Source organism: Antennarius striatus, chromosome 13, assembly GCF_040054535.1.
Source record: "Antennarius striatus isolate MH-2024 chromosome 13, ASM4005453v1, whole genome shotgun sequence".
Taxonomy (NCBI): Eukaryota; Metazoa; Chordata; class Actinopteri; order Lophiiformes; family Antennariidae; genus Antennarius; species Antennarius striatus.
In genome coordinates, this window is record NC_090788.1 from 18,625,884 (window position 1) to 18,651,360 (window position 25,477).

At 36.7% G+C, this 25,477-nt stretch overlaps 3 protein-coding genes across 6 annotated transcripts; 2 read left to right on the forward strand and 1 right to left on the reverse strand.

Moving 5' to 3' along the window:
• Positions 1 to 113: 113 nt before the first annotated feature.
• chek1 (checkpoint kinase 1) lies at positions 114 to 4,931 on the reverse strand. Of its 4 annotated transcripts, none has more exons than XM_068331612.1 (14): positions 4,839 to 4,931; positions 4,626 to 4,691; positions 4,366 to 4,414; positions 3,834 to 3,942; positions 3,082 to 3,146; positions 2,940 to 3,009; positions 2,668 to 2,856; positions 2,284 to 2,388; positions 2,113 to 2,196; positions 1,962 to 2,040; positions 1,714 to 1,882; positions 1,106 to 1,237; positions 919 to 1,020; positions 114 to 449 (listed from the first exon to the last, which is right to left on the reverse strand). In XM_068331612.1, the coding sequence occupies exons 2-14, from the start codon at positions 4,688 to 4,690 to the stop codon at positions 366 to 368; spliced, it is 1,302 nt and encodes a 433-aa protein (XP_068187713.1). In that variant the 5' UTR covers position 4,691; positions 4,839 to 4,931; the 3' UTR covers positions 114 to 365. The 4 variants fall into 4 exon arrangements, with proteins under 4 accessions (XP_068187713.1, XP_068187711.1, XP_068187712.1 ...); XM_068331610.1 differs by having other exon boundaries at positions 4,300 to 4,414; XM_068331611.1 differs by having other exon boundaries at positions 4,626 to 4,719; positions 4,839 to 4,923.
• A 4,040-nt stretch (positions 4,932 to 8,971) lies between these two features.
• On the forward strand, positions 8,972 to 19,523 carry LOC137606104 (complement factor B-like). Its single transcript, XM_068331184.1, has 18 exons — positions 8,972 to 9,098; positions 9,756 to 9,962; positions 10,039 to 10,224; positions 10,320 to 10,496; positions 11,515 to 11,598; positions 11,854 to 11,993; positions 13,179 to 13,323; positions 13,424 to 13,555; positions 13,737 to 13,847; positions 13,945 to 14,076; positions 14,268 to 14,374; positions 14,678 to 14,810; positions 15,007 to 15,145; positions 15,927 to 16,003; positions 17,693 to 17,793; positions 17,919 to 18,048; positions 18,338 to 18,387; positions 18,466 to 19,523. Exons 1-18 carry the CDS (start codon positions 9,041 to 9,043, stop codon positions 18,640 to 18,642), a joined length of 2,286 nt encoding a protein of 761 aa, XP_068187285.1. The 5' UTR covers positions 8,972 to 9,040; the 3' UTR covers positions 18,643 to 19,523.
• Positions 19,524 to 22,240: 2,717 nt separating this feature from the next.
• Positions 22,241 to 25,059, forward strand: layna (layilin a). The gene is made up of 6 exons (XM_068330451.1): positions 22,241 to 22,371; positions 23,103 to 23,260; positions 23,345 to 23,386; positions 23,518 to 23,574; positions 23,657 to 23,753; positions 24,369 to 25,059. Exons 2-6 carry the CDS (start codon positions 23,152 to 23,154, stop codon positions 25,057 to 25,059), a joined length of 996 nt encoding a protein of 331 aa, XP_068186552.1. The 5' UTR covers positions 22,241 to 22,371; positions 23,103 to 23,151.
• Positions 25,060 to 25,477: the final 418 nt, after the last annotated feature.

A 25,477-nucleotide genomic window follows, 5' to 3' on the forward strand; every position in this document is an offset into this window, starting at 1 on the left:
GTTTTTATCTTCATTGTACAAACTGAATGATGCAGAATATTTGCCTTTCAGTGTTGCTTTAATAATTTATTACAACATAAGAACAAGTCACTTTTCTTAAAGTCAGAGGAGACAGACTATTGATGTCAGAGGCCAATGAACGCATTCAGAATCCAAAGTAGAGTAAAAATTTGATCATACTTTTCGAACCTGTCTGCCCCCTGACATCCAAAAATTGGCCGTTTGTCACAAGGATAGAAAAAGAGTAAAACAAGCACACTTTAGAACAGAACAGAACAGAACACATTTAAAATGTCAATAGAACAGCTAAATATATACAAGTTTGTGGTCCATCTCCAGCTGTGTGGATTTCTTTGTAGAACTCCTCATGTGATCTTCTGAGTGCTGACGATGTCTCCAAGCCTCTGTTTTATTTTCACAAAGAGGCGTTTGAATTCCAGTCCGTCGCCCTGCAGACACCAACACATCTCAGTATTTTGTTAGAAAGTTGGTTCTAAAATTACTCTCTGACAAACTCATCAGAACGAAATGTTACCCAGTTTTTAAGTTAATTTCTGCTGTAGTCAAAAAGCTGGTGTCCAGTGACATTTATATCACTGCAATATCAATGCATTTTCATTCAATACTGAAAACGGTCAATTAAAAGTTAACCATCATTTTCTCTCAAAATATTCTAACTGTCTTCAGACAGAAATTATCCAAGTCTGCAATTCTACATTTGCGTTTCTCACCAAAATTTTAAATATGGTATTAGAAAGTTTATTGACATTAGATAAGAGGTTGTTGACATACAGAAACAATCAGACAACAGTTCATTACTTTTTCTACCACTAAGTTTTTTAAAATATATTTTTGGAATAACTGGGATTATTCATTGTAGAATTGTTGTGTAAACCGTTCTGAAATGCTAAAACCCACCTTAGACAGTCTGAAGTCCAGCAGCACTCGCTGATTCATCTCCAGCACATGGACTTTGAAGATGAGCTTATTATTGCGTTTATCTAATGTGTTCACAGTCACCTAAAAGGCAGAGAGAAGTTCAGTGCACGAGTCACATTAACTTCAGGACATTTTTTTCACCCTGCGAACCAGAGTACAGACATACCTGTTTGCCACAAGTGGGCTTGGAGTTAAGTGCTAAGGTGTCACAAGCATCTGTCAGGGCAGCCAATGAAGCCTCAGCATTCACATTTGTGAAAAAACGTGTTAATCTTCGAACCAGTCTTTGCCATGGAGTCTACACAGATGTATAAAGCAAGAGTTAGGGAACAAAAAAATCAAAAGTATGTGTCTTATATAATCCAGACACGTTGCTTTATATGGACTAGCATGAAAATGACATCTAATCTATGCCATTGAAGTACTGTATTTATTTTACTTTTTAAAGGAGCTGCCAGTCTTGGCAGAGCTTTATGAGGATCTGCAGAAAACAAAGAAATGACTTTGGAGTTGTCATTCTTGTTGTTGTTGTTGCTGAATTTGAACTAAACTGTTTGGGGATTTTGGTAAAAACAAATAATTTATGCCTCAATATTTATGTTTGTCTCATTGAATTTAATTGGGAGTGTTAGTGCTTTATAGAATTTTTGAAAATTTTTAAAGTCATTTTGGAATTCTCTTGTTGAAATTTCTTTTGCAGTTTGAGCTGACAAAATCTTAAAACCACCCATTTAAAAGAAAAAAAAGGCAAGGCTATTACGGTATGAGAATTACCTGACTGGCTCCTGGTGTGCCCAGCAGCTGACTACAGAGCAGCATGTGCTCTGGCTTGGTGGGCTGAGAGAAGCTGACCTGACCTTCAGTTTGGCTGATGAACAGCATGGCTTCCCAACCACCTGCTGCAAAGTCAGGCTGAGAGCTAGAAAACTGCATCCTGTCATCACTATGGAGGAAGAGCGTGATGTTAAAATACCGGCACAAAAGGAAGAAAACATATTAGATGAACAAGATGAAGTTCTGACCAGTTGACGCCAGATACGAGTCCCACGTCTGATTTGAGATGTTTGTTGGCTCTTGATCTTGGTGCTGATTGCTTCACGCCTGCAGTGATAAACGGAGGGGCATTAGCCTGCGTCACATTAAACATAATGTTGCAGTGATTCTGTTACTTGCCTTCAGTAAACCACCGGTCTTTCTTTATATCTGCAACGGTGATGCGAGCATCTGGGCTAGCCAGCAGTAATTTGGACAACAAACCTGAAGTGAAAAGTTGAAAATGACTTTAAAACATTCCCCAAACTATTTCAAACAAGTTTAATTTGAATTGAAGTACAAGGGATTTACTGAGAGGTAACGGTTGTATTTTCTTCCAAGGAGCCAGGTATGTTTTCTTCTGTAGCCAATCTGAATACTCTTGACAGCTCTCAGTGGGCTGGTCCCATGGTAGCTCTGAAATAGAAGCAGCATAAATAGTTTTTCCAGGGAGAAGAAGCAGCCTTAGACATTGTTGAGTAAATAGAAAAGCATTGAATCCAATTTTGATGAAAAAGAACAATGGGTGATGAAGATAATTCTAATTCACCCTGGGTTCTTCACTATGTGGTAACTATGGATGAAAATGTAAAAAGGATTTGAACCCAAGCTCCTTGACTCTGGAAACCAGCTTCATGTTGAATTACAGAACGGTGTTTGACATTGCATTCAGCCACTCACACACAGGGATCTCACCTCCAGCCAGCATGGCAGTGAGGACGATCCCACAAGCCCAGATGTCTGCAGGCTGAGCTTTGTACTCTGTGAGACTGAGAAGTTCAGGAGCCACGTAAGGAAGAGTCCCACACAGTCGATTCAGAAGACGCTCTCGTCCTTTGAACCGAAACATGGTGGCCAAGCCAAAATCTGTCAACTTCAGGTTGTCTAAAGGCAAAAGACAAAAGGTAGTGATTGTTGAAATGAATGGAAACAAACCATGAAAACTTCAGTAAAACATATGTCCTTACCTTTGTCATCCAGCAAAATATTCTCTGGCTTTATATCTCTGTGGGTGATGCCAACGCCGTGCAGATATTCCTGCAAAAATCAAAATTTAATGATAGTTGAACCTGCAGAATGTCACATTGCCCACAGATTTCCTTCACTCACCACAGCTGATATCAACTGCTGGAAAAACCTGTGAGCATCCTTCTCCGCCATCCCCACATCTGGCTCTAAATAAAAGATAAGAGAATATTCTTAGTAACAGACTAAGGGTTATCATGATACACAGCGGCATATAAATAACAAAAACTTTGAATGTTGCACCGTATGATACTGAGCAACGCAAATAAACTAGTTTTCCTCTTGTATTTTGCTCTTCAAATTGATTTGAAGAGCAAAATACAAGAGGAAAACTAATCTGAGGTTGTCAGATGAATTCAGATTAAATTTATTGAGACAAATTATTATCTGAAAAATGTATTGCTTATTATTTATTTATTGGATGTGAATCAATCTCTCTTGGCGAAGTCACTGAGGTAGTTAAAAAACTTAACGGTGGCAAAACCCCAGGTGTTGATGAGATTCGCGCGAAAATGCTGAAAGCTCTGGGTGTTGAGGCGCTGTCATGGATGACATGCCTCTTTAACATTACCTGGAAGTCTGGGACAGTACTGAAAGAGTGGCAGACTGGGGTGACGGTTTTCCTTTTTAAAAACGGGGACCAGAGGGTGTGTATGCTTTTTTATGTTCTTATGCTTTTTTATGTTATGTGTATTTACGTAATTAAGCAACGTCTTTTTGTCTGTGTCATGCTCCTGTTACGTGTATTTATGTAGTTATTGTGAGCAGATGATATACTGAATTTCCTCCGGGATCTATCAAAGTGCTTTACAAAAACTGAGGTGAGTTTATCTCACCGATCCGGTCGAAAAGCTCTCCTCCTGTGCAGTATTCCAGGAAAAGGTACACAGTGGGACCTTCCTTCCGATGGCCAAAAAAGCGTACAATGTTGGTGTGATTGAGACTCTACAGACAGCAGAAAATGTTTAAAAAGTTCAATCAATTGTAAACCATCAATTGCACAGAAATCAGATGAGTGACCAGTGTGTTAAATATGTTTGATATTCTTCCACTACCAGTCAAAATAACTGACAGAGAACATTTGACATGTTATATTCAACTTGGAATAAAAGACAGGTTGACAGACTGTTAAATGCTTAAAAAAATCAAGATGATTTTAATAAATCATAGGTCTCAAACTTTAGCAATACTAACAAGTGCAAATCCTAATTCGGCCAGTGTGAAGGGCCATAAAGCCATTGCTCATTGTCCTAATCCTGTCACACTTCAAGCTGACGTGCTGTACTCAAGGTAAAGCCCTACCTTATGAACGCAGATTTCCTTCTTGACACTTTCAGCACACTCTTTAGCCTGAGAGGTATCGATCACCTTCACGGCTACTGCCTCCTCTGTCTGTCTGTTCACCAGCAGCCTCACTCTGCAACAGGAACACAACCATTCAGACCCGCAGCTTGTTTACTGCTTCTCCAACTCTGTCCTGGTCATTTGTTCATGTGAACATTTCAGGTTGACCATGTGCAGTTCAGCGACACAGAAAATGTTCACAGGATTATAGAACCTTATGGAAATAAACCTGATACTTCAACCTTATTACACAGGATAAAGGTCAATAAAAAGAATAAGCATACTCTCCATAGGCTCCTTCTCCCAGTGTCTGGACGAGGTCCCAGTCCTGCACGAAAGGTACAGCCATGCTAAAGCAGAAACACAGTCCGTGACCGGCTGCCAGAGAAAACACAGACACACACACACACACACACGACGTTCAACCAGCAGACAACTAGACAATTAAAGTCACTGAAAAGCATTTCTTTTTAGACTTAGTTAAATTAAAGGCTTACCTGCGCCGTTTTCTGAGCGCACACGAAAAAAATCTTGACAAACTTCTTCTTCTGTCTCAGCACTCAAGCGAATTTGGCGCGTGACTGTTTCCCCTCACACGCACTTCCGCCTCTGTCGTCACTTCCGCTTCTTCTTCTTCGCGTACTTTTAGTCGTTCTTTTAATTTTTTTAAAGAGACAATTTCATTTAAATTCACACATTTTAAGGGCGTCAACGCGTGACGCAATATTATTATTAATAGCATTCATTCATTCATTCATTCATTCATTCATTCATTCATTCATTCATTCATTCATTCATTCATTCATTCATTCAAAACAAATAAGTCACAAAGGAAGAAGGAAAAAGAATAAACATTGCAAATACAGTACAATTGATTACAGGGGGGTTTAGGTTTCATGCTTTTTGAATTTGTGCACACGTAGTTTTTCCAAATAATTAATTTTATTCAGCAGGAATTTCTTCATAATGATGATCAGTCAAATATTTATTTTTCGGATCTAAACAGAAATTAAGGTTTTAAAGTACAGTACACTTCTTGAATAAATAACTCAAACTGAGTGATCATTTCAGCAGACTGGCTACCAAAAGAACCACGAGGAGAACAAATAACAAGTGTTTATTATATGTAGAGATATAAGCTGTATCTAGCTGGAACCAGCTAGATACAGATGAGAAGCAGAACACACCCCAGACAAGATGCCAGCTCATTGGAAAGACAAACAACCATGCACACCCACACACACCTTTTAATCTTGGTGCCACTAATTCACCTAAGCTGCCTGTTTATGAAGGTGCGAAGAAAATGGAAAGAACCCACTCAGATACCGGGAGGACATGTAATCAAACCCAGAACCTGTGAGGCAACAGCGCTGCCCAATGCACCACCTTGCCAAATCACTTCTCACACATGAGGAGAAGAGGATGAGAGTCATTACCAAGTTTTCTTCTTGTGTATATTAAGGAATATAGTTCAACACAAATGCAGAAGGAGGTTTTTGCAATGTATCACTGTGAATTTTTTTTTCTGCTTGAAAAATATTCCTATACCGTATACAGTACAGATAATAAAGTACAGTTGTACAGACAATGGGTTTATTTGCAGAAAACACTTGCAAAGATATGACAACCTTTATTGAACAATTGACAGATAGGGAAAATGCCAATATCAACCCACCTCTTGAAAAACAATATTCAAGTTATCCCACATAGAGTATTTCTTTGGGAATTTTTTTCATTAAAGTATTGATATCTCTTATTAACAAATGTAATCCTTCCATGGTTTAAATATATTGGCTGAGAAGTGTTTCCATAATTAGGGCTTTTCAGATGATCCATAGAACTGTGGAATGTAAAGTGTGAAAATCTGAATTTAATAGTAGTAATAGTAGTCTTTCTCTGGTATCTGTAATGGTGATGCAAGCAAGTGGGCCAGCCAGCAGTAATCTGATCAACCAAGAGAGAAGAGAAAAGCTGAAAATAACTTACACACATTTCCAAAACTATTTCAAACACGTTGTTTTTGAATTTAAGTGAAAAGATTTTCTTCCCCCCAAATCAAACAATATTTCTTTTTTTTCCATATAAAATTAAACAATGTCTTATTGATTCTTGAACAAATTACACGTTAATTCAAATGTTTTTATGTGACTATAGATTGTACGTTAGAGAGCAGGATTTATGGTTATAAGGTTAAGTATTTTGACAACCATGAATACAATTTTTGCTGTAATGAACTAAGTTTTCAGATTATCTAAAATCTAGAATACCAAGGAAAAGTTGTGTGTTGTTGATTATTAATCTGCCTGACATAAAGTCATTTTGGCATTTATCATCAGTGTAGTTCATGACACTTTTAATTCCTTAGTTAGACACAATGCTAGAATTTTATAATCAATCTTCAGCAAATAGATAAGTTGCCAATAAAACGTCATTCTATGGCAAAGAGATATGAGTAATGTAATTAAACTTTGGCATAATAAAGGATGGAGTTTTTCATGTTTTTTTATACTATCAACAAATGCATTAATCAAAAAGGGAGTGAACTCTTTTAAAAAAATACGATAAAATAGTCCATCTGTTCCAAAAGATTAATTTCTTGGCAACGTCCACAATGTTTACGGTATTAAATGCTGCATCATATACTGTTTCATTATTGTCTCTTACAGCTTCAGCATCACCTACAACGTTAAAATCTCTTTCATGTCAGCCTTTGACCAGTTTAATTCATACAATTTTCAACAGATAATTTTCTTTTACCTCAAAATGTTTCCAACTCTTTCACTTTAAAGCTTCTGAAACTCAAACTTTTTAAGTTCCTTGTATTTCCTACAAGTTCTTATATTCTGTATGTACTGCATTATCTAATTTAAATAATAATGATGATGCATTAACTGGACTTAAGGCAATGACTGAGTTTCCAGAAAACAAGAGTCATCTTATTACAAATCAGTAATAGGATCACAGATGAAATAAATTCTTTATGTCAGTCAAGAGCACCAAAAATAATTCCAACCTTGCATAATGAGAAAGTTTTCAGAAATCAACCATTCATTTTTTTCAGGCAGTAACAAGCCAGACTTATTTTTGTAGAGTGGTTGGTGACTGTAGTTATTGAACAAGCCTCTGTCAGTCATAAAAACAATCACATTATTGGAGAGATTAATTTGTGTCAAATTATTTATCAACTTGATCACAGTAATATTGTAATAAAGTAATAATTTTCTGTTCCAAATAATTTTCATCTATATTGCTGTTTATAATTTTCCTCATTAGTCTTGTCTTGTTCTCACAAATACTGCTAATTTAAAACTGCTGCGGTACATAAAATGTACCAAATATACGCCAACATCCATGCACATTTCCTTATTTAGTTATATTAATATACATTTCATTCATTTGTTTGCCATGTGTACCATAGCTTTCGGGAAAAGACACACAGTTTAGGGCATTATTCAAATTCATATTTGTTGAACTTTAATTTCAGGAATCTGACTTCACCATCAGAATTCATGTTTTATTTTCAATGACAAGCTTATTTTAAGCCAGATGTGTTAAGCCAGATGTGTTAAGCCAGTGTGAACGCGTGTGACGCTATATGGGAAACAAACATCACAAACATCTTGATTATCCTGTGCATGGACCTTTTTTCATGGCAGTTACCCTGTGTAGCAAATCATCATGATGTATGTATGATCAAACCTAACATCAAAATGGAATGTGTCAATTTGCTTAATTTTTTGTCATCCTTACCTTAATAGTATAATCCTCTTTCTATTTTCTATACAATCAGCCAAACAAATCTCTGTGTTCCATTTCCAAATTAGACCTATATATGCGTGCACTCTTGGATGGCTCAGTAGGTAAAGATAAAACATAACAAGCATAAAATATTGAGAATCATACCCAGAAAGTCTCATTATAGCTGAGTCCCACTCACAGAATAAACTAAAGCCCAGCTTGTAACCATGAAAATGAAGTTTTTGTCTTTGAAAGCGTGACTGTCATCTGTTCAGGAAATGTCATCATAATCAGCGTCACATTACGTGGTGTGCTGGTTAGGTACTTCCTCAGAATAGGAAGATTCTTTGTTCGAATCCCACTTGTGAGTTCTGTTTGGGTTCAAAACCTCACAATAGTATACATTTCACACAATGTCTATCACACTTGCACAAAATTTGGATATCAATCTGCTGATTAATCACTGAATATTGAATCAGGTGGCAGTTAAAGCTGCCCGGGGGGACTGTTGTGTTCAATTGATGAATGAAGCAACAGGTCAACAGGTTTCTGGTGGTTTTGGGAAATGATGTCTTGGATGCTGTTGTTATTTTAAGGGACACGTGTCCCTGTGTGTACACATAGCAGGAAATCCAGAGTGAATAAAGGAAGGGCTAACCATTCCGTACATAATACCAATATTTACCATATAGGAAGAAATTGAATTATAAAAAATTTAAAGGAGAGAATTTGATTGACATTGAATTTTTTTGATCTCTGCAATAATGTTTTAATGTGATGAAAGAGAAACTGTTTGAATGTTTACTTTGGAAAAAGGTGATTGATTTTACTTTATTTGCCATGAGGTTAATAAGTAGCCAGGTGGTCTTTGTCCTTCCAGTCCCTCTTTAAAAACTGTTTATTTGAAATAAATGCAGAGCTCCTGCTCTTTTCTACGTTTTGGTCCTCTTTCAGATTCAACATGGTATTTTCTGTCTACTGGAGTTGGCTCGCTGCTCTCTCATGCCTCCTCATTATGGGTGAGCTATTTTCATTACCATAGATTAAAAAAGTATTGTGTCAAACGTAACTTTAATTTTCCATATATTGGTATTGGTAATGCATTTTTCAAGATTTTACATCTACTGTTCATGTCAATGTTTTGAACCATAGACAGATATAGTACATTTTAAATATTGCTGTTGTGATGTTTTGAAAATTATTTACAACAGAAATTTTTTAAAAAGATAAGTAATTAGTCAACAACTCCAATATTGAAACAGAAAGAAAATGGTAATTTGGAATTAAAAGAAAAAGCCTCATAACACCTATGTGAATATTGAATTTCAAAATTATTTTTTGTTAGAAGAGAATCAATATTTTTAAAAAAATCTGTATTTTTACCTTGTGAGTCGGTTCATTTGTGAATCTGCTGCCAGTTTATATCTGCATTTCATACTCCTAATATATTTTGTTTACAGTGCTAACATCAAAATGCACATTTTTTCAACAAATACTCATAACCGTAATGATAAAATACCACGCAAAAATGTTTTATTTTACACATGAATTTAGTCATTATGGAGTAATCCTGTTTAGTTTGTGAAGATATTTGTATAGTGGCTCTGCAGGCAGTTTTATAAAGACTGAGTGCGTGACTAAACCTCCCTGACTTAAAACATACTTTCATTTTCCAGGAGGTGAGGTTTGGTGTGACTGCACTGAACACAGGGTGGAAATTGAAGGTGGGGACTACGTGTTGACCAGGCAGCTGAATAGCGGCAGCACGTTAATTTACCGGTGTCCAGATGGTTTCTACCCCTACCCTGCATTAACCCGCGTGTGTCAGCTTAATGGCTCCTGGAAACCAGCACCCAAAACATTTGTACGCCAGAGATGCAGGCGTGAGTGAAGATGCTTCTGACTATCCCTCAGGCTGCCCCTACCTGCTGACTCTGATCCCATTGTTTTGCTTTGCAGTTGTTGAATGCCCAGACCCCACCGTGATGGAGCATGGAACTGTCTCCCCACCTCAGCAGAAGTACTTTGTGGACAATGAGACCACATACGAGTGTTACTCCGGATATAGACTGCGAGGCTCATCCAGACGCGTTTGCTTACCCAACGGGAAGTGGAGTGGCGCCACTCCCATCTGTAGCCATGACGGTCAGTCCTAGACAGCAATTGTCCTTCCTCTCCTTCCTAATTCAGACTTGCCGCTCATCCCTTTTCATGGCTTTTGTTGTTTTTTCTTGCCTCAGCGGGAGATAATTGTGCTGACCCTGGTATCCCACCTGGCACCTCAAGAATAGGAAACATGTTTGGAATTGATGATACTGTGAGATACATCTGCAATGGCAACCTGTATCTGGCGGGATCAAGTGAAAGAAAATGTCAGGAGAACGGCCAGTGGACAGGCCAAGAGCCAGCCTGCTACTGTAAGGATGGAACAAAAACTGTTGGGGTTCTACATCGGTCGATTAAAGTCCTATCATGAAAAGTTCTGGTGTGAATAGAGCTGAACACTAATAGTTGTTGAGGAAATGTTGCTAAATTTAGAGTCAATGAAGGTTGTGAATGTAATTAACTTTGGTGGATTTAGGTCACCGTCCTTCTCCAATGTTAGAACCAGTGTTCAGTGTTTGGTTGTCCTTTTAGTTGTAAATCTATCCATTTTTAAATGTTTCTCCCTGCTTTACTGGAGTCGGACTTTTACCTTTATCTTTATTACGTCCCGATTCAAAGCGACGATGCATGATGTGTTCGTTCGTTTGTCTGTTAGTCCACCAGATATCTTCACAACCGTTGCAAATAGAATGATGAAATAAAAAGCACCTTACTCGGGAGATGAAAATGAAATGATTACCTTGACCTTGAGAAAACCAGGTCAAGGTCAAATTTCAACTTTTGTACACTCAGGAACCGCATAAGATAAAAAGACGAGTGAGAAGTGTGAGTAAGACCATAGATCAAAACTGTGGTGGGGCCTAACCTACTTTACAGACCTCACACAAAAAACAAATTAATCTATCTGACACTGGTCAGATAGTTTCATTAGTCCCCTTCCTCAAAACTTTTCTGCCATTAGATTGGGGAGCTGTGTTTATCTTGGGTCTGAAAATAGGCCTCATCAACCTCCTTTTAGATTTTGAAGCCTTAACAAGTGAGGAGTTTCCAAAATAAGACAAATGCAACAAAATTCAAATGTTTCTCTCCTCTCAGGAAACACATGCAACTTTTGTCTGATCAGCAGGTTAAGTTAGAAAATGCATCCACCTGAAACACACATACCAGTAAAGACAACCAGTAAGGAATAGAATATCGTCAGCCGGTTGGGATTTCTGCAATTGCTATTCCAACCCTCATCAGCTTCCCACCTGGAAAGAGATTTAACCATAGTTTCTGTAACAATGACCAAAATTATTCTAAGCTTGTGTGAACGTTTGGTTTTTGCAGACGGACACACCTATGATACTCCCCTGGAGGTTTCAGAGGCATTCAGCAGCTCAATCAGGGAAAGACTCACCACTACAGAGACAGGTAAGTGGCTGAAGGTGATCTGATTATTAGAATAATTCCATAGCAATCGCGTGTGATCATTTTGCTGTCACTGCATTATTTAGGAGTAAGGCTATTTATTTTTTATTAAATTCAAAACATACTGATAATTAATGGTGCTACTGCTACTACCACTATACAGGATTGTCTAGTTATGAATCTTTCTGTATGGACATTATGAATTGGAATATGATAAATAAAGTAAAAATAACCACATACATGTCACGGATTTTTTAGATGACACACAGGAGGGGAGGAAAATCAGAATTTCAAAAAATGGGACACTTAACATCTATATCGCCATGGATATTTCTGAAAGCATCCATACAAATGAAGTCGGTCAAGCAAAGGAGGCTGTCATAAAACTGATTTCAAAGGTAAGAAATCAACAGCGTTACTCTGGATTGAAAAGGGGAAGTAACGGCAGCAGGCAGTGGAGGTTTAATGGCACTAGGGTGATCAGTAAAGACTGAATACACTCACAGTTTAGAGTATACATATGGGGTAAAGACAGATTACAGTTAATGGATGCTTATAATAATGTGAACTGATAATACATTAAAATATCAGTTAGTTAATTGATCAGTATTTCATTTTCCTACTGTATCATTATAAGTAATAAAATAAGTTTTTTTGGACTATGGCAAAGGAAGCCACTGTATTATTTTCAATCACAAATGTATATTGATATTAATCAATCATTTCCCACTATGCAAAACCCCCCAAATTCATTTCAATTGCATTTCAATTGACAAAATATTTAAGGGGCATTTTGTATTTTGACATACAAAAGTAGACTTGAACAAAAGGACATTATTTAATTTTGGAAATAACATTTTTGTGTTGTATTTGGGTCTTTTGTTTAACAGGTACAAGCATTTCAATGCATTTATTATCTTTAGTTACTGTATTAATTTCTTTGTTATGCTTTATATTTTGACTACATTTACACATGTGATAATGGAATGTTTATCTTGACACTTTTCTTCTGGGATTTGCATTTTGATTAATTTATGAATATATTACTTTTTACTGCAGACATGCAACATTTTATCCACTTAGTCATTATTCATGTAACAGCAATAAAGCATTTTTTATGGCCTTCAACATTAGGTTTGACGATATGAGGTTGAGGTCATTCACATAATAGATCACATATTTGGTAAGAGCTGATTTATGACTCCTTTTACATCGCCTGACACATTTCAGAAGCGCGTTTGTCTACTGACACACAACACGTAAAAATATCCGCATCACGTTTGGCAGCCAGCTTATGCCATTAGAAGTAAATTTAATTTTGAATTACACATCTTAATCTTGGCTGTTGCTTCTTGGCAAGAGTCCCTTGGCTTGCTGTCAATGCACACTAGAGGATTCTGTTTCTGCTGATAAATGAATCAATTACTCAACAAAATAACGCAATCAGTTTGATACTTCAAGACTTGTTGTATTAATAATATATTTTACATTTTTTAATTATTGTCAGTAAGAAAAATATTTTCTTTAAAAAGCATAAAACACTGAATATTATTAACCATGTGTCTTCTGCTCTGTCTTCATAGATTTCATCTTTTACTGTGACTCCAAACTATGAAATCGTCTTTTTCTCCTCTGAAATACATGAAATTGTCAGCATTCTTAATTTTTTTAATGGCAAAATAAGACTGAGTGATGTCAAGAGAGACATTCAAACATTTGACATTGGTGGTAAGTCCAAAATTTCAGGTACAGTTTTTTAAATTGTTTTTCATGTATAGCTTTATCTGTGCTTGACTGTGTGTGTTGTGTGTTGATGTTTTATTGACAGAAAAAAACACTGCTGGAACGGACCTGAGCCTCGTCTTTAGGCATTTCTGGGAGAAAATCAGTGCCATAAAGGAACGAGTCTCAGAGGAGAAGTTTAAGGAACATCGTCATGTCATTATTGTTTTTACAGATGGTAATTTAAGCCTCTTGACCATTGATTTATTCATCAACAAGGAATTTTTAAAAGGAATAGTTTAAGTACTAAAAATAATAATATAACATTATTTTAATAGGATTTATATTAATACTGCACATTTTTTTGTTTGTTTGTTTGTGTGGTTGTTTGTTTGGTTGTTTGATTTTCTCAATTACAGGTGGTTATAATATGGGCGGCTCACCTCTTCCTAATGTGGAAAGAATAAAGAACACGGTATACATGAACCAGGCAAACACGATTGAACCTAATCCAAGAGCAGACTATCTCGGTGAGTATTTTAATTTGTGTCCCTATACAAAATTTCACCATTCACATTTTTTCACCAATGGGCCTTATTTAGCATGATGTGTTTCCTTCTGTTACAGATATTTATATTTTTGCTGTTGGAGCTGAGATCTATGAAAGCGATCTGCGGCCACTCACTGTAGGAACACAAGGACAGCATTACTTCAAACTGCAGATAAAAGATTTAAATCAAACCTTTGATGAAATGATTGGTAGGTTGACTTTACAATTTGTCCATGTTGTCCTTAGCATTCATCAATAACTTCTAGTTCAATGCAAACAAGATCAAAAACAAAGACCTTGGTGATGATTGAAGCGAAAGCTTGATGAGCATCTCTGTGGACAAAATTTATTTATATTCACGAACATGAGCAACGTTGAATTTGCTGCATTTGTCTTTCAGATGAGGAAGACGTTAAGGGTCTATGTGGTCTTCACAGGCCATATGAAACACCTGATAAATACAGTCAGAGGAGAATGTATCCATGGATGGCATTTATTTTTATTCAGGTGAATGTTATAGCATTTCACTTAAAGGTCAAGTTTCATTGGTATACAAATCAGAACAGTATAACACTGGATCTATACATTTTTATTCAATCCATGTACTTTAGAAAAATCAACAGAAGATACCAGCTGAAATGAATTAAAGATAAATAAAATGTTAGTTGGTGCTGCAGAAGTAGGAAGTAATTTGATTAAAAACTCTTTTGTAATTACAGCCATCACCTTATGTCCTGGATTTTGCTTCTGTGTCTCACATAACTACTAATTAATTTGTTTCATGTATCTACCTACCATATAAAACTCAAGAGCCAGGGACGAACGTTGTCGTGCACCGGGTCTCTGGTGAGCCCTCAATTCGTCTTGACTGCTGCTCACTGTCTCCCATTTGGAGTCACACAGAAGAATGTCAAAGTTGAGATCGATGATGGACAAGGCAGAGGTAATGTTTGCATGACCATAAACCAGTCTGAAGCATGTTTTATTACCATTTTGTTATTTTGAAGTCAAACGCAAACTGATAATTTTATATTTGCTACCGTTAGATCAAAGTGCTGTTTTTTTTAAAAAAGTTTGTGCATCTTGATTCCATATATTACTTTACTATTTCTGACAAGCAAAATGACTGTGTGTTACAGTGAAAACTGTTAAAAATTTCATGGTACATCCACAATTCAACATAAATCTTAAAAAAGAAGCTGGTGTGAAGGAGTTTTACGACTATGATGTGGCTCTAATCCAACTGGATGAGGACATTCAAATCTCCAGTATTGCCAGGTGAGAACTCATTACTGTAGTCGGCTTCGATATTATGATAAAATTTACTGCTTAAACAGCTACATTTACACTCAAGCAAACACAGACTTATGGATTTATCCAATATTCTTAATTATCCTTGAGGAAAAGGCAATTTATTTATTTATCTAAATTTTAGTACAATAACTATTACTTTTAACCTTTTAGTCTGGCTCTTAATTTAATCTTATTTATTCTTCACGGATTTATTTATTTTACTTTTTTAGACTGTTTTTTAGAGGAATTTTATTTATTTGATTATTTTTACCTCTTTAGTCCAGCCTCTAACCTTATTTTATTTGTTTTATTACTTTTAATTATTGAATTTTAATCATATCTCCATATTGATTAACTTCCCAGTGTTTTTAAATTGGTGTTTGTGTGTGTGTGTGTGTGTGTGTGTGTGTGTGTGTGTGTGTGTGTGTGTATGTGTGTGTGTGTGTGTGTGTGTGTGTGTGTGTGTGTGTGTGTGTGTGTGTGTGTGTGTGTGTGTGTGTGTGTGTGTGTGTGTGTGTGTGTGTGTGTGTGTTGGGGAAGAGGGGGAATATTTCTTGTGTAAACTGTTTTTGTATTGTTTATATGTAAAGCACTTAGGGCTACTCACTTTGTATGAAAAGCACTTTATAAATACAGTAAAGTTTGATTGATTGATTGATTGATTGATTGATTGATTGATTGATTGATTGATTGATTGATTGATTAATTGATTGATTGAGTCACACTATATTGTTATACTGCAAACACCCTGTACATATTTTTTCAGACCTATCTGTATACCTGGCACCAAGGAGACTAGTGATGCTTTACAACTGGTTGGTGACTCCACCTGCCAGCAACAAGGTGACACAACTTCACCAACATTCTGTCACATATTTTCACACAACCACAGTTTATTGTTATTATTCTTTATTTGTAGCTCTGTCTGTCTTCACAAGCGTGTGGTCATGATGGAAAGCCGCTCATATGTTCCACACACATTGGACACATACGTGTAAACAGATGCAAAGGAAACATTGTAGATATACTGTATGATACATAACAATAACATCCTATAGGTGTCGTAGTTTGTGCAGGTGACTGAGCGTGTGCCTTCACACCATTTTCTAAAAACGTCAGATGAGTTGCTCTCTAAAAGTAAGAGGTTTCCCCTTATGTGGATGGATGATGAAGAGGAATGAAGAGGAATAGGGCATTTTACGATCTTATTTATTTCAAGGGAGGTGGCAGCCCTAGATATTCTATTCAGTCAAGTGAAGAAGTGTCCCCCTCTCTAGATGTTGTTTCACCTCCGGGGACACAGGGGGCGCTCATGGCATAGTCCAACATGAATGGGGCACCAACCTTTAAATGGCTGCTTCATTTTCTTAGTTGCATTTTGTCATTCAGATAGCATCAAAAGCCACTTTACTGGCAAAAATGTTCTGAATTGTTGCTTAAATATCTGCTAGTCTCATGCAGTAGTGAGCTCTATACTCAGCTTTCAAAACAAGGGTCTTCCTGATCTGCCTAAATTAAAGATTAAAGATTAAATTCACTTTATTCATCCCCAGAAATTCTCTCTCTATCTTTCTCTGAATATATATATATATATATATATATATATATATATATATATATATATATTCACATATATATGTGTGTATATATATGTGTGTGTATATATATATATATATATATATATATATACACACACACACACTGTATATATACTGTATATATACTGTATATATGTATGTGTTAGTCAAAACACACAATGTTCATCTGATTTAATTTCTATCCATCTACAGTCTCTTTTATTCAAAAATTTTGTTTTAAAACATCAAATTAACATTTGTTGGTAGTAATGACACTTGATATGGTTTACAGCACATTGCTATAGATGAAAAGATATTTTCACAGCTGACATATTTGAGTAGAAACTCATTCATTCATTCATCTTCCAACCCGCTTAATCCGCTAACGCAGGTCGCGGGTGAGTAGAAACTATTAGACTTATTTCTCCAATGAAATTCACATAACTGGTTCTCAGCAGTCAATTATGGTAATACCAGAAATAATAATACAACATTTGTAGTAACATGTATGATATTTATACACAAAGTGATGTTATTAAGTATTTATAAACATGAATGAATTAGATGCTGGTTGATTTCCAAAGCTTTCAGCTTCATCCCACTTGACTGTTGTAGTTTGTTTGATTATCATGGGAGTGTAGAACAAATTAATCAATAGAAATTTAGTCAATAATGTTTATTTGAAACATTAAAAAAGTAGATACAATAATGAATATCTATGAACATCTACAAAATTTTTTGTTACATATGATTCATACAGATTAATCCATTCATGATAAAATGCCTAAATGTTACCATCTAGTATCTACACTAATTACTGTAAATGTATCATAAACCATGAGTCAGATTATTCCATTTTTGTTTGCCAGTTTATTGGCCTTGCAGTTGATATAAAATATGTCTGAGGATTTACAGTACTCATAATTAATTGTGTGCTTGTGTTCGTTAAATACAGAGGAACGTCTTTTAAAGGATCATCTCGAAAAATTGTCTTTCCTCACCAAAAAAGGCAGTCAGATATACGAAAAAGACGTCCACGCTAAGCTTGGCAAGAATGTGAGTTTTTAAATGACTGAATTTTATTGCTCCTGCTTTATCTGTAAGTACAGTATTGCTGGTTTCTTCACTTTTCATTAAAAGTCACATTGTGTTGTGGTTATCTCTTAAAATGATCGATCCAGAGAGATGAATGCATCAGCCACGCATTGGAGGCAGAAGGTATAACAACTACAAATCCCAAGGATGCTGTGACTGATAATTTCCTGTGCACTGGTGGCCGGACACCTTTCAGAGATCACATAGCATGTACAGGTATGTATGTAACTTAACTTCAATAGGGAAAACCTTGTATTAATCCGAAAGGAATTATTGACACGGTAACTTCTAATTCCATGCATGCACATCAGAAAGGCATCCATATCTTTAAGTTTGCAACACCCCACAAGTCTTTAATTTGGAAAATCAGATTTGTTTTTAACTTCCAAAATATGTATTTTTTTTATTATCTATATTTATATTTTGAAAAATACACATGGATTTTACTGTACATTATTTTTCAGTCCATTATTTTGTGTGTAACCATGTCTTTCTGTTGGAACAGGTGACTCTGGAGGTGCTGTGTTCAAGAACTATGAGCATCGTACTATCCAGGTTAACAGTCCTTCTCTTCTGACCGCATAACAAAAATAAGGGTAACATAGTGTAGTTAACTATCCATTAATTTCACAGGTTGCAGCTGTCAGCTGGGGAACCAAGGTTCTGTGCAAGTCGGGTGATGTTGTGGAGTCAGATGATTCCTCCAGAGACTTCCATATTAATCTTTTCAGAGTTCAAGATTTTCTCAAATCTATTCTTGGAAAAGACGACCAGAATGAATATGTACCACTTACGTTTTTGAATTGCTAAAATACATTTATACTGTAATGTTGTAATATGCCTTTTTGATGATATAATTTGTATGTATGTTTTATGATTAAATAAAACTAAACATTTCTGACTAATGTACAGATGACAGATGATGTGATTAGCTGATTTTCCCTGTGACAGTGTATAAGTGCAGTACATATATTTTTCTTGAGGCGATGTATTAGTTCAGAATATAAAAGATGCATTTTATTAGAACCATCTCTTAGAGTCATGCAAATAGCGATCAATATTAGTGTTCAGTCCAAAGGCAAGAAGGTGAAAAAACAGCATCTATCTCAAAGTTTTTACAGAAACAATCCAAATGGTGAAGATTGATCATAATCAGTGACATGAAAATACTGTTTTGTGAGATGGTGAAACAATATCAAATGAGTTTGTTGTTGTTTATAATGTTTTAGTCGATCAAGTGGTTATATACCTTCATATGTCCAGAAACAAAATTATTGATAGACCTAAACCTTCTGTTCTTGTTATCCAGTTATTATTCAGTCCAAAGTAATATTCAAACTAAATAATAATTTATTGAGCTATACTTTATATTGATAACATTGAAATTACCTATTACCTGCTGCCAATTTAAAGTTTGATTTTATCAGATCACTCACAGGTCACTACTCGGTCAACTTAAACTAACCCTTTTGATTTCACATAAATAAGCTGGCAGCCCACTCCTCTCATGGACTGGCATGAGTCTAGAATGACCGGGAAAGTAAATCTTCAGTCCCGATTGAAAAGCAACGTCTAATTTCCCTTTTGAAATTGCTCCAGAATGGCATTTGTGAATGAATAAAGATATTTTATATTACTGACTGTGAAACTTTCATTACGTCAATGATTTGAATAAAATAATGTATACAGCATTTGTGTATTTTTTCTCAATGCAGTAGTCCTTTTTTCAGGGAAACATGAATTATTTATAATATATAGGTAAAAATGTTCCATGAAGTTTTGGATTCACATTTATAAGACAAAAATGCATCTTTTCTTTTTTCTTCAAGACTGACTAAAAGAATCACCACAGCACTTTAAAGGTTTCATCCAAACTCTTTTATGGATCAGCGCTGCTGATGGTGCCGTCCATATCCCCCTCAGTTTAATGACTCAGGGCGCGTTTCCAGATCTCTGTGCAGGCTTACGCAATGCGGACACTATGGTCTGGCAGCGTGCCAACCTGGATCAGTCAAACTGAATTTTGTGAGACATTAAGTTCTTTTTTGGTGAATAATAAAGTTCTTTTTTTCCCTGTCTGGCTTTTAAGATGTAAATGAACTGAGTTATTCATGCATTTCTTTGTCTGTGAAGCCCACGAACAAACAACCCATTGCACTACTAATGACTCATTGTGGTCAGGGACAGTTTATGGCTTCATTTTGTTGTTTTATTGCTTAACTGTGATCAGTTGACCATTACACTGTCAGGCATCCCTTCAGTGAAAACACACATTTACCAGTTCTCTTAGGTTATCTATAACGGTAAAATGTTAAAGTAAATAAAGAACAGAAGATAAGATATCAATATTATGAAACCCTCACTGTGTGTGTGTGTGCGCGTGTTAAGCCAGTGATGTAGTAACCTCCCTTGGGAATGTTCATCTGATTTTCCTTTAACTAATTGGGTGAGCAGGAGGAGGTCAGGAGGATGAGAGGAGGAGACAGAGATGGAGGCAGACGTTCTGTGTGAGAGAAGAATAACAGGAGAGCCCTTAAGTGAATGAAACCCTCTCTGAGGTTGTAAACAAGGATGAAATTTAAAGCAAAGACCATTCCTTATTCAATCCCTCTCGAGGGCTCGGTTACGACTCTGTCTTGTCTTTTCATAGCATCGCCCTGCTAATGCCGACATCCTTTACCCAACATTCAATTTAAACAAGGCCGATTCCATTTGAGTGAAATCAATCTGCTGTGCCTAAACTGATTAGCAGCATTTGGGTGAAGCAGAATGCATGGACAGAGTATATTCATGGCAGTCTGAACCCATCTTACCTCCCTCCTCGAGTCTAGCACACACAGCATAATCCTGATGAAGTATCCTGCTGTTTAAACTCCTGCAGAGCTGTCTCCCTGTGAGCTTTAAATCAACCTTATGGGCCATTTTAGAAATTACTACCATTAGGAACTGCATACATACACTTTACCGCATTTGTGCTAAGAACCTGGGGATTGCATGTATCACTGGCTTCTGCTGACACTTTAGTGTGAAATTATATAATGCAAGATGTCATTAGATAGATGGAGTAACATGAGTTCATAAAACCAAACTGGTCAGGAGTCTATACCTCTGTGTTTACCTTTATTTATGTAGAGGAATTTTAGAAATCATGATAAATACAGTACATGTGTGTGTGTGTGTGTGTGTGTGTGTGTGTGTGTGTGTGTGTGTGTGTATGCAAAATTTTCAGTAGCTTTAATATCAAAGGAATGACAAATTTTGAATCTTATGTCATTTAGATGTTAAAGTGAAACGAGCTTGTTTGCCTCGTTTGGTGCTGAAATATAATAAGACAATAAAACTGAAATATAACTTGAGGATTGACCTGAGAAATATATTTTAAAATATCCCTTATCAAGTTAGAGGAGATCATTCTCATGTAACACTCTTGTCTTGGTAATACAAACGGCTTAAGTAATAATGGTAGGAGTGAAATCTGCCTCTTGTCAGCGTTTACAATGAGAAGCACTTGCATGATTAGATGTCTTGCGATCAATGCAGCCTCTTCTCTCAATCATTAAGACTGCTCTTAACAGATTACAGCCCGCTCTGAAAAATGCAGTCTTTTCTCCTCCTCTGTTTGCTCCTCCTTCTGTCTCACATACTCTCTTTTTGGCAGGAGGAGTAGGAGATTTGCCTGCTTAGCACTTTGGTTCTGTTCTGTTTGAATCCCAGCCTGCTTAGAGCAGCTTCTGCAGTTGCAGCTCAGACTTTTGTCTGGTTTCACCTCATCTCTGCTGACAACCAGATGGGCAAGCAATGGAATGAAAAAGACTAAAGTACGAGAGGTGGTGGTGAACTGACTACAAGTGACAAGGATGGACTCACTCACAACCCTCTGTCATCTCCTGCTTTTACTTTTTGATCCATCTGCAGCCACAAGTCTCATTACAGGTAAATTACACACACAAATATGCAACTCAATGTAAAGATAAACTCTTCATTCAGCTGAGCTGTGAATTTATCTTTGGTTTCCTCATGGCCTGCAATCCTGACTTTGTATTGGATATTTGGCTCTTGAAGCGGATATATTTGAAGCAAGAGGTGAGAAATATGCTGAACTAACAGTTTTTGAAAAGGGTGCAAAATCTCCAAATACTTGAGAAAAGATCATTTTCTGTGATATGATATATATATATATAATATAAGGAAAAGTGAGTGCATATCAGCATTTGTAATCAAGTGCATGTGTGTGGATGCAGGTCAACGTGTCTGCAAGGCAGGCAAAGGGAAGCCCTGCTACAAACTGGCCTACTTCTCTGAGCTCCGGAGGAGGCTGAACTTTGTGGAGGCAGAGCTCGCTTGCAGAAGGGATGGAGGGCAGCTGCTGAGCGTGGAGTCTGAATCTGAGCAAAAGGTCATAGAGCAACTCATCACAGAGCTACGTCCAACTGATGGAGACTTCTGGATCGGTCTACGGCGAAACCATGGCGATGAGAACAGCAGTTTAGACTGTTCTCCTCAGTACTACTGGTTGGACGGCAGCAAGTCTACATTTAGGTGGGTGGGACCTACTGAGAGGGCAAGGGGGTAAAGTCAACGTTTTCAATAAAATAATTAAGTATTTTTTTCAAATAATAGTCACTATATCAGTTATTAACAGGTTTTTTTTAGGTGTTGATTTTATAATTTTGAGAGTATAAAAATAATTGATGATTTTTTTTCCCGATCATTCAACATTACCTAATTTTTTTGTGAAAGTGAGGATTATTTTAAATGGTCTTTCTTTCTATTTTAAAAAAAATATTTTTTTTTAGTAAATTACAATAAAATATAAATAACACAAATAATAAATAATATAATGAATAAATAACAATTACTATTTAATTAATTGATTGATTATATGTTATTACTTATAATCGAAAACTTATTTGCTGCAATGTCTTATCTCTTCACAGAAAAAATATGAATATGAGTCACATCATGTCATACAGATATATTTGCAGTAAACTAAAAGCTGAATATAGGCTTCACTTATTTTTTAACCAAATCAATATGTGTTTACACTTCTACTAGATCTATAACAAGCATTTTTTATGTTAAACAATAAATAAATATATTTTTAAAATGTCACTGTCTGGGTACATAGTACTCAATATATTTTGATAAGTGATATATAAATATTTCAGACATGATAAATGTGATTAAAATTGATTGTCAGCCTTGTTGTCATTCAGACATTTGAGGTTGTGAGAATTTTTTGCACATGTAATTTTGTGTGTTTTATGCAGGCACTGGCACTGGGATGAGCCGTCGTGTGGTTATGAGGTGTGTGTGGTGATGTATCACCAACCGTCTGCTCCGACTGGTCAGGGGGGTCCCTACATGTTCCAGTGGAACGATGACAATTGCGAAACCAAGAACAATTTCATCTGCAAATACATTGCTGGTACTCCAGGTCCAATAATCTTAAAAAATGTATGACTTTATAAATGCTCAAACACTTGTTAACCCTGATTCATTTTTTTCACAGAGAGACTACCGGATCCTCCCCTTTCTCCCAACTCCACTCAAAGTAAGATGTGCTCTGTATTGCTTTTAAAACGTTGCCTTTAATTTTTCATACATTTTGGATAATTTGACAGTAATTGTATTTACTGTCCACTCAGCAGAAAACGTAAACACTGTGGCCGTTTCTCTTTACAGACATTTCGTCTATGCTGCCATGGCATCCAAGGGTGAACAACCAGGGAGGAAACACAGGTTAACCAGTGTGCTCACTACTCTGATGCTGTCATAAGCATCAACATGAGACACTAAACCCCTTTACCTCCTTTTTTAATAGCTTTGAATTTGATTTACATCATCATTCCCACCATTCCCCTGCTACTGCTGTTACTGACTGTGACTGGAGTTTGCTGCTTCAAGCTGCTTGTCAAACGGTGAGGATACAAAGGATACAGAAGATGGTTTCACTGAATTCAACTGCAGGCCTGAGGTTTACTGACAATCACTCCCCAATGGAAGATGTTTAGTTACAGCAGAGCTACCTGAGGGGACACAGTTAAGTTGTTTTGGTCAGTCAGACACCTACTGTCCAGAAAAGTCAGGGTAACTGCATCAAACCTATGACTACTTGACATCAGCTTTATTTTACTTGTTTTATAAATTTAAGAGATTAAAATTTAATGTACTATAAAATGATCCACGATATCGAGGCTGGTCAAAAGGGTTGAGTTACAGTAGAGAACATATGGTGACATGAGATATACTGTATTGTCCTTTTCAGTGGAAATTAATACAATAATTTAACTATTTAAAGCACTGCAGCAATATGAATGTAGCAAAACTAACAGCAAGCTGCAATAAAATGTACTTAAACTATAGTTAAAAGCATCTGGTTTACTACTCCCAATCATTTTTTAAATTACTTTTCAGTATACTACCATTACTATGGTTTAAATACACGTTTCACTATTTCAAAGAATAATCTACCATCTGTCAGGAAACGACGTCTCGTCCCTGATTGTTATTATTTCTGTATCTGTGTGAGGCAGAAAGAAGAAGCAGCAGAAATCAGAGCACTGCCAGACCGACCTGGGCCTCGCCGTCAGCACCACTCCAACTGATGTCTACAACATCATTCGCTCCCAGAAGGACGACGACCTGCTTTCAGCTCGCCCCAACACCAAAAACACCTCCTTCATCTGCTCCTCCCCTGACACGCCAACAGGTGACTATGACAACTTGGGAGGTCGGGACACGGAGAGTGGCTTTGTAACACTTGCCAGTACAGAGAGCTGCTTCCTCAACTTTGACCTCAGTGACCTAACCCTTGGACGTCTGGACACTTATTATGATGCCAGTTTGGGCCGCTCAGTGAAGAAGGACCTGAAGGACAGAGATTTCTACGACAGGAGTCTGGGACGTCGCACAACAAAGAGTGAGCATTACGGCACCGGTGTGTACAGAGACCATGGACTGTACGACGGCAGCGTCAGAGGGAGCGACCTCTATGATCCCAAACTGAGGCTCGGAAGTCGCACGGTAAAGGCCGACCTCTATCAGACATACGTTTCCAACGGCAAGGAGGACACTTACAAAACCAGCTTAGGACCCTACGAAAACCGAAAATCCTACCAGTCGAATCTAGACTACTACAGAAATGGCCTGACTCTTGATGGGAGAAAGAGATATATTAACGAACAAGAATGGATCGACAAAGAAAACTACTGGTCCTCTAAGTAGATTGATAATGTGTGATTATGGACTGGAATGACAGGATTGTAAAAACCATGCATGTACATGGCCGTATTTGACATTAGTGAAGCGTTTTAGGGGATTAAAAAAGTGAATATATGTTCAAATTACATTTGTTGCCGGGCCTCTACTGTAACCCTTTGCCTGTTGGTAATTTAGGTCTGTGTGGCACTAAATCTGTGGAAATGAGGGAACCCTTAGAGATAGATAACCATACAGATAGATATGTGTCCCTGAGATTTCTGCCTTCAGTCAAATTTAAAGGTGAGCGATTTTAGTCAGCAGCGTTCAAGATGATAGCCTTAAGCATAACCTTCTTGAAACTGATGCTGCTGTTTTTATTGCATCATTTCAGTGATTTGAGCCCTGAAAATCAAAATCTAGTGACCTTTATAATGTGCAGGAA

Bases quoted from the DNA above. Each gene is read 5' to 3' on its own strand.
- chek1 (XM_068331610.1), bottom strand. From the start codon at position 4,690: ATGGCTGTACCTTTCGTGCAGGACTGGGACCTCGTCCAGACACTGGGA. The intron at 2,197-2,283 runs GTAAATCCCTTG...TTTTCACTTCAG, and splicing joins AATACAACCGTTACCTCTCA to GTTTGTTGTCCAAATTACTG. The intron at 1,883-1,961 runs GTCAGAACTTCA...CTTCCTCCATAG, and splicing joins CTCGTATCTGGCGTCAACTG to TGATGACAGGATGCAGTTTT.
- layna (XM_068330451.1), top strand. From the start codon at position 23,152: ATGTATCACCAACCGTCTGCTCCGACTGGTCAGGGGGGTCCCTACATG. The intron at 23,261-23,344 runs GTACTCCAGGTC...TTTTTTTCACAG, and splicing joins CATCTGCAAATACATTGCTG to AGAGACTACCGGATCCTCCC. The intron at 23,754-24,368 runs GTGAGGATACAA...TGTGTGAGGCAG, and splicing joins TTCAAGCTGCTTGTCAAACG to AAAGAAGAAGCAGCAGAAAT.
- LOC137606104 (XM_068331184.1), top strand. From the start codon at position 9,041: ATGGTATTTTCTGTCTACTGGAGTTGGCTCGCTGCTCTCTCATGCCTC. The intron at 15,146-15,926 runs GTGAGAACTCAT...ATATTTTTTCAG, and splicing joins CAAATCTCCAGTATTGCCAG to ACCTATCTGTATACCTGGCA. The intron at 18,388-18,465 runs GTTAACAGTCCT...TTAATTTCACAG, and splicing joins ATGAGCATCGTACTATCCAG to GTTGCAGCTGTCAGCTGGGG.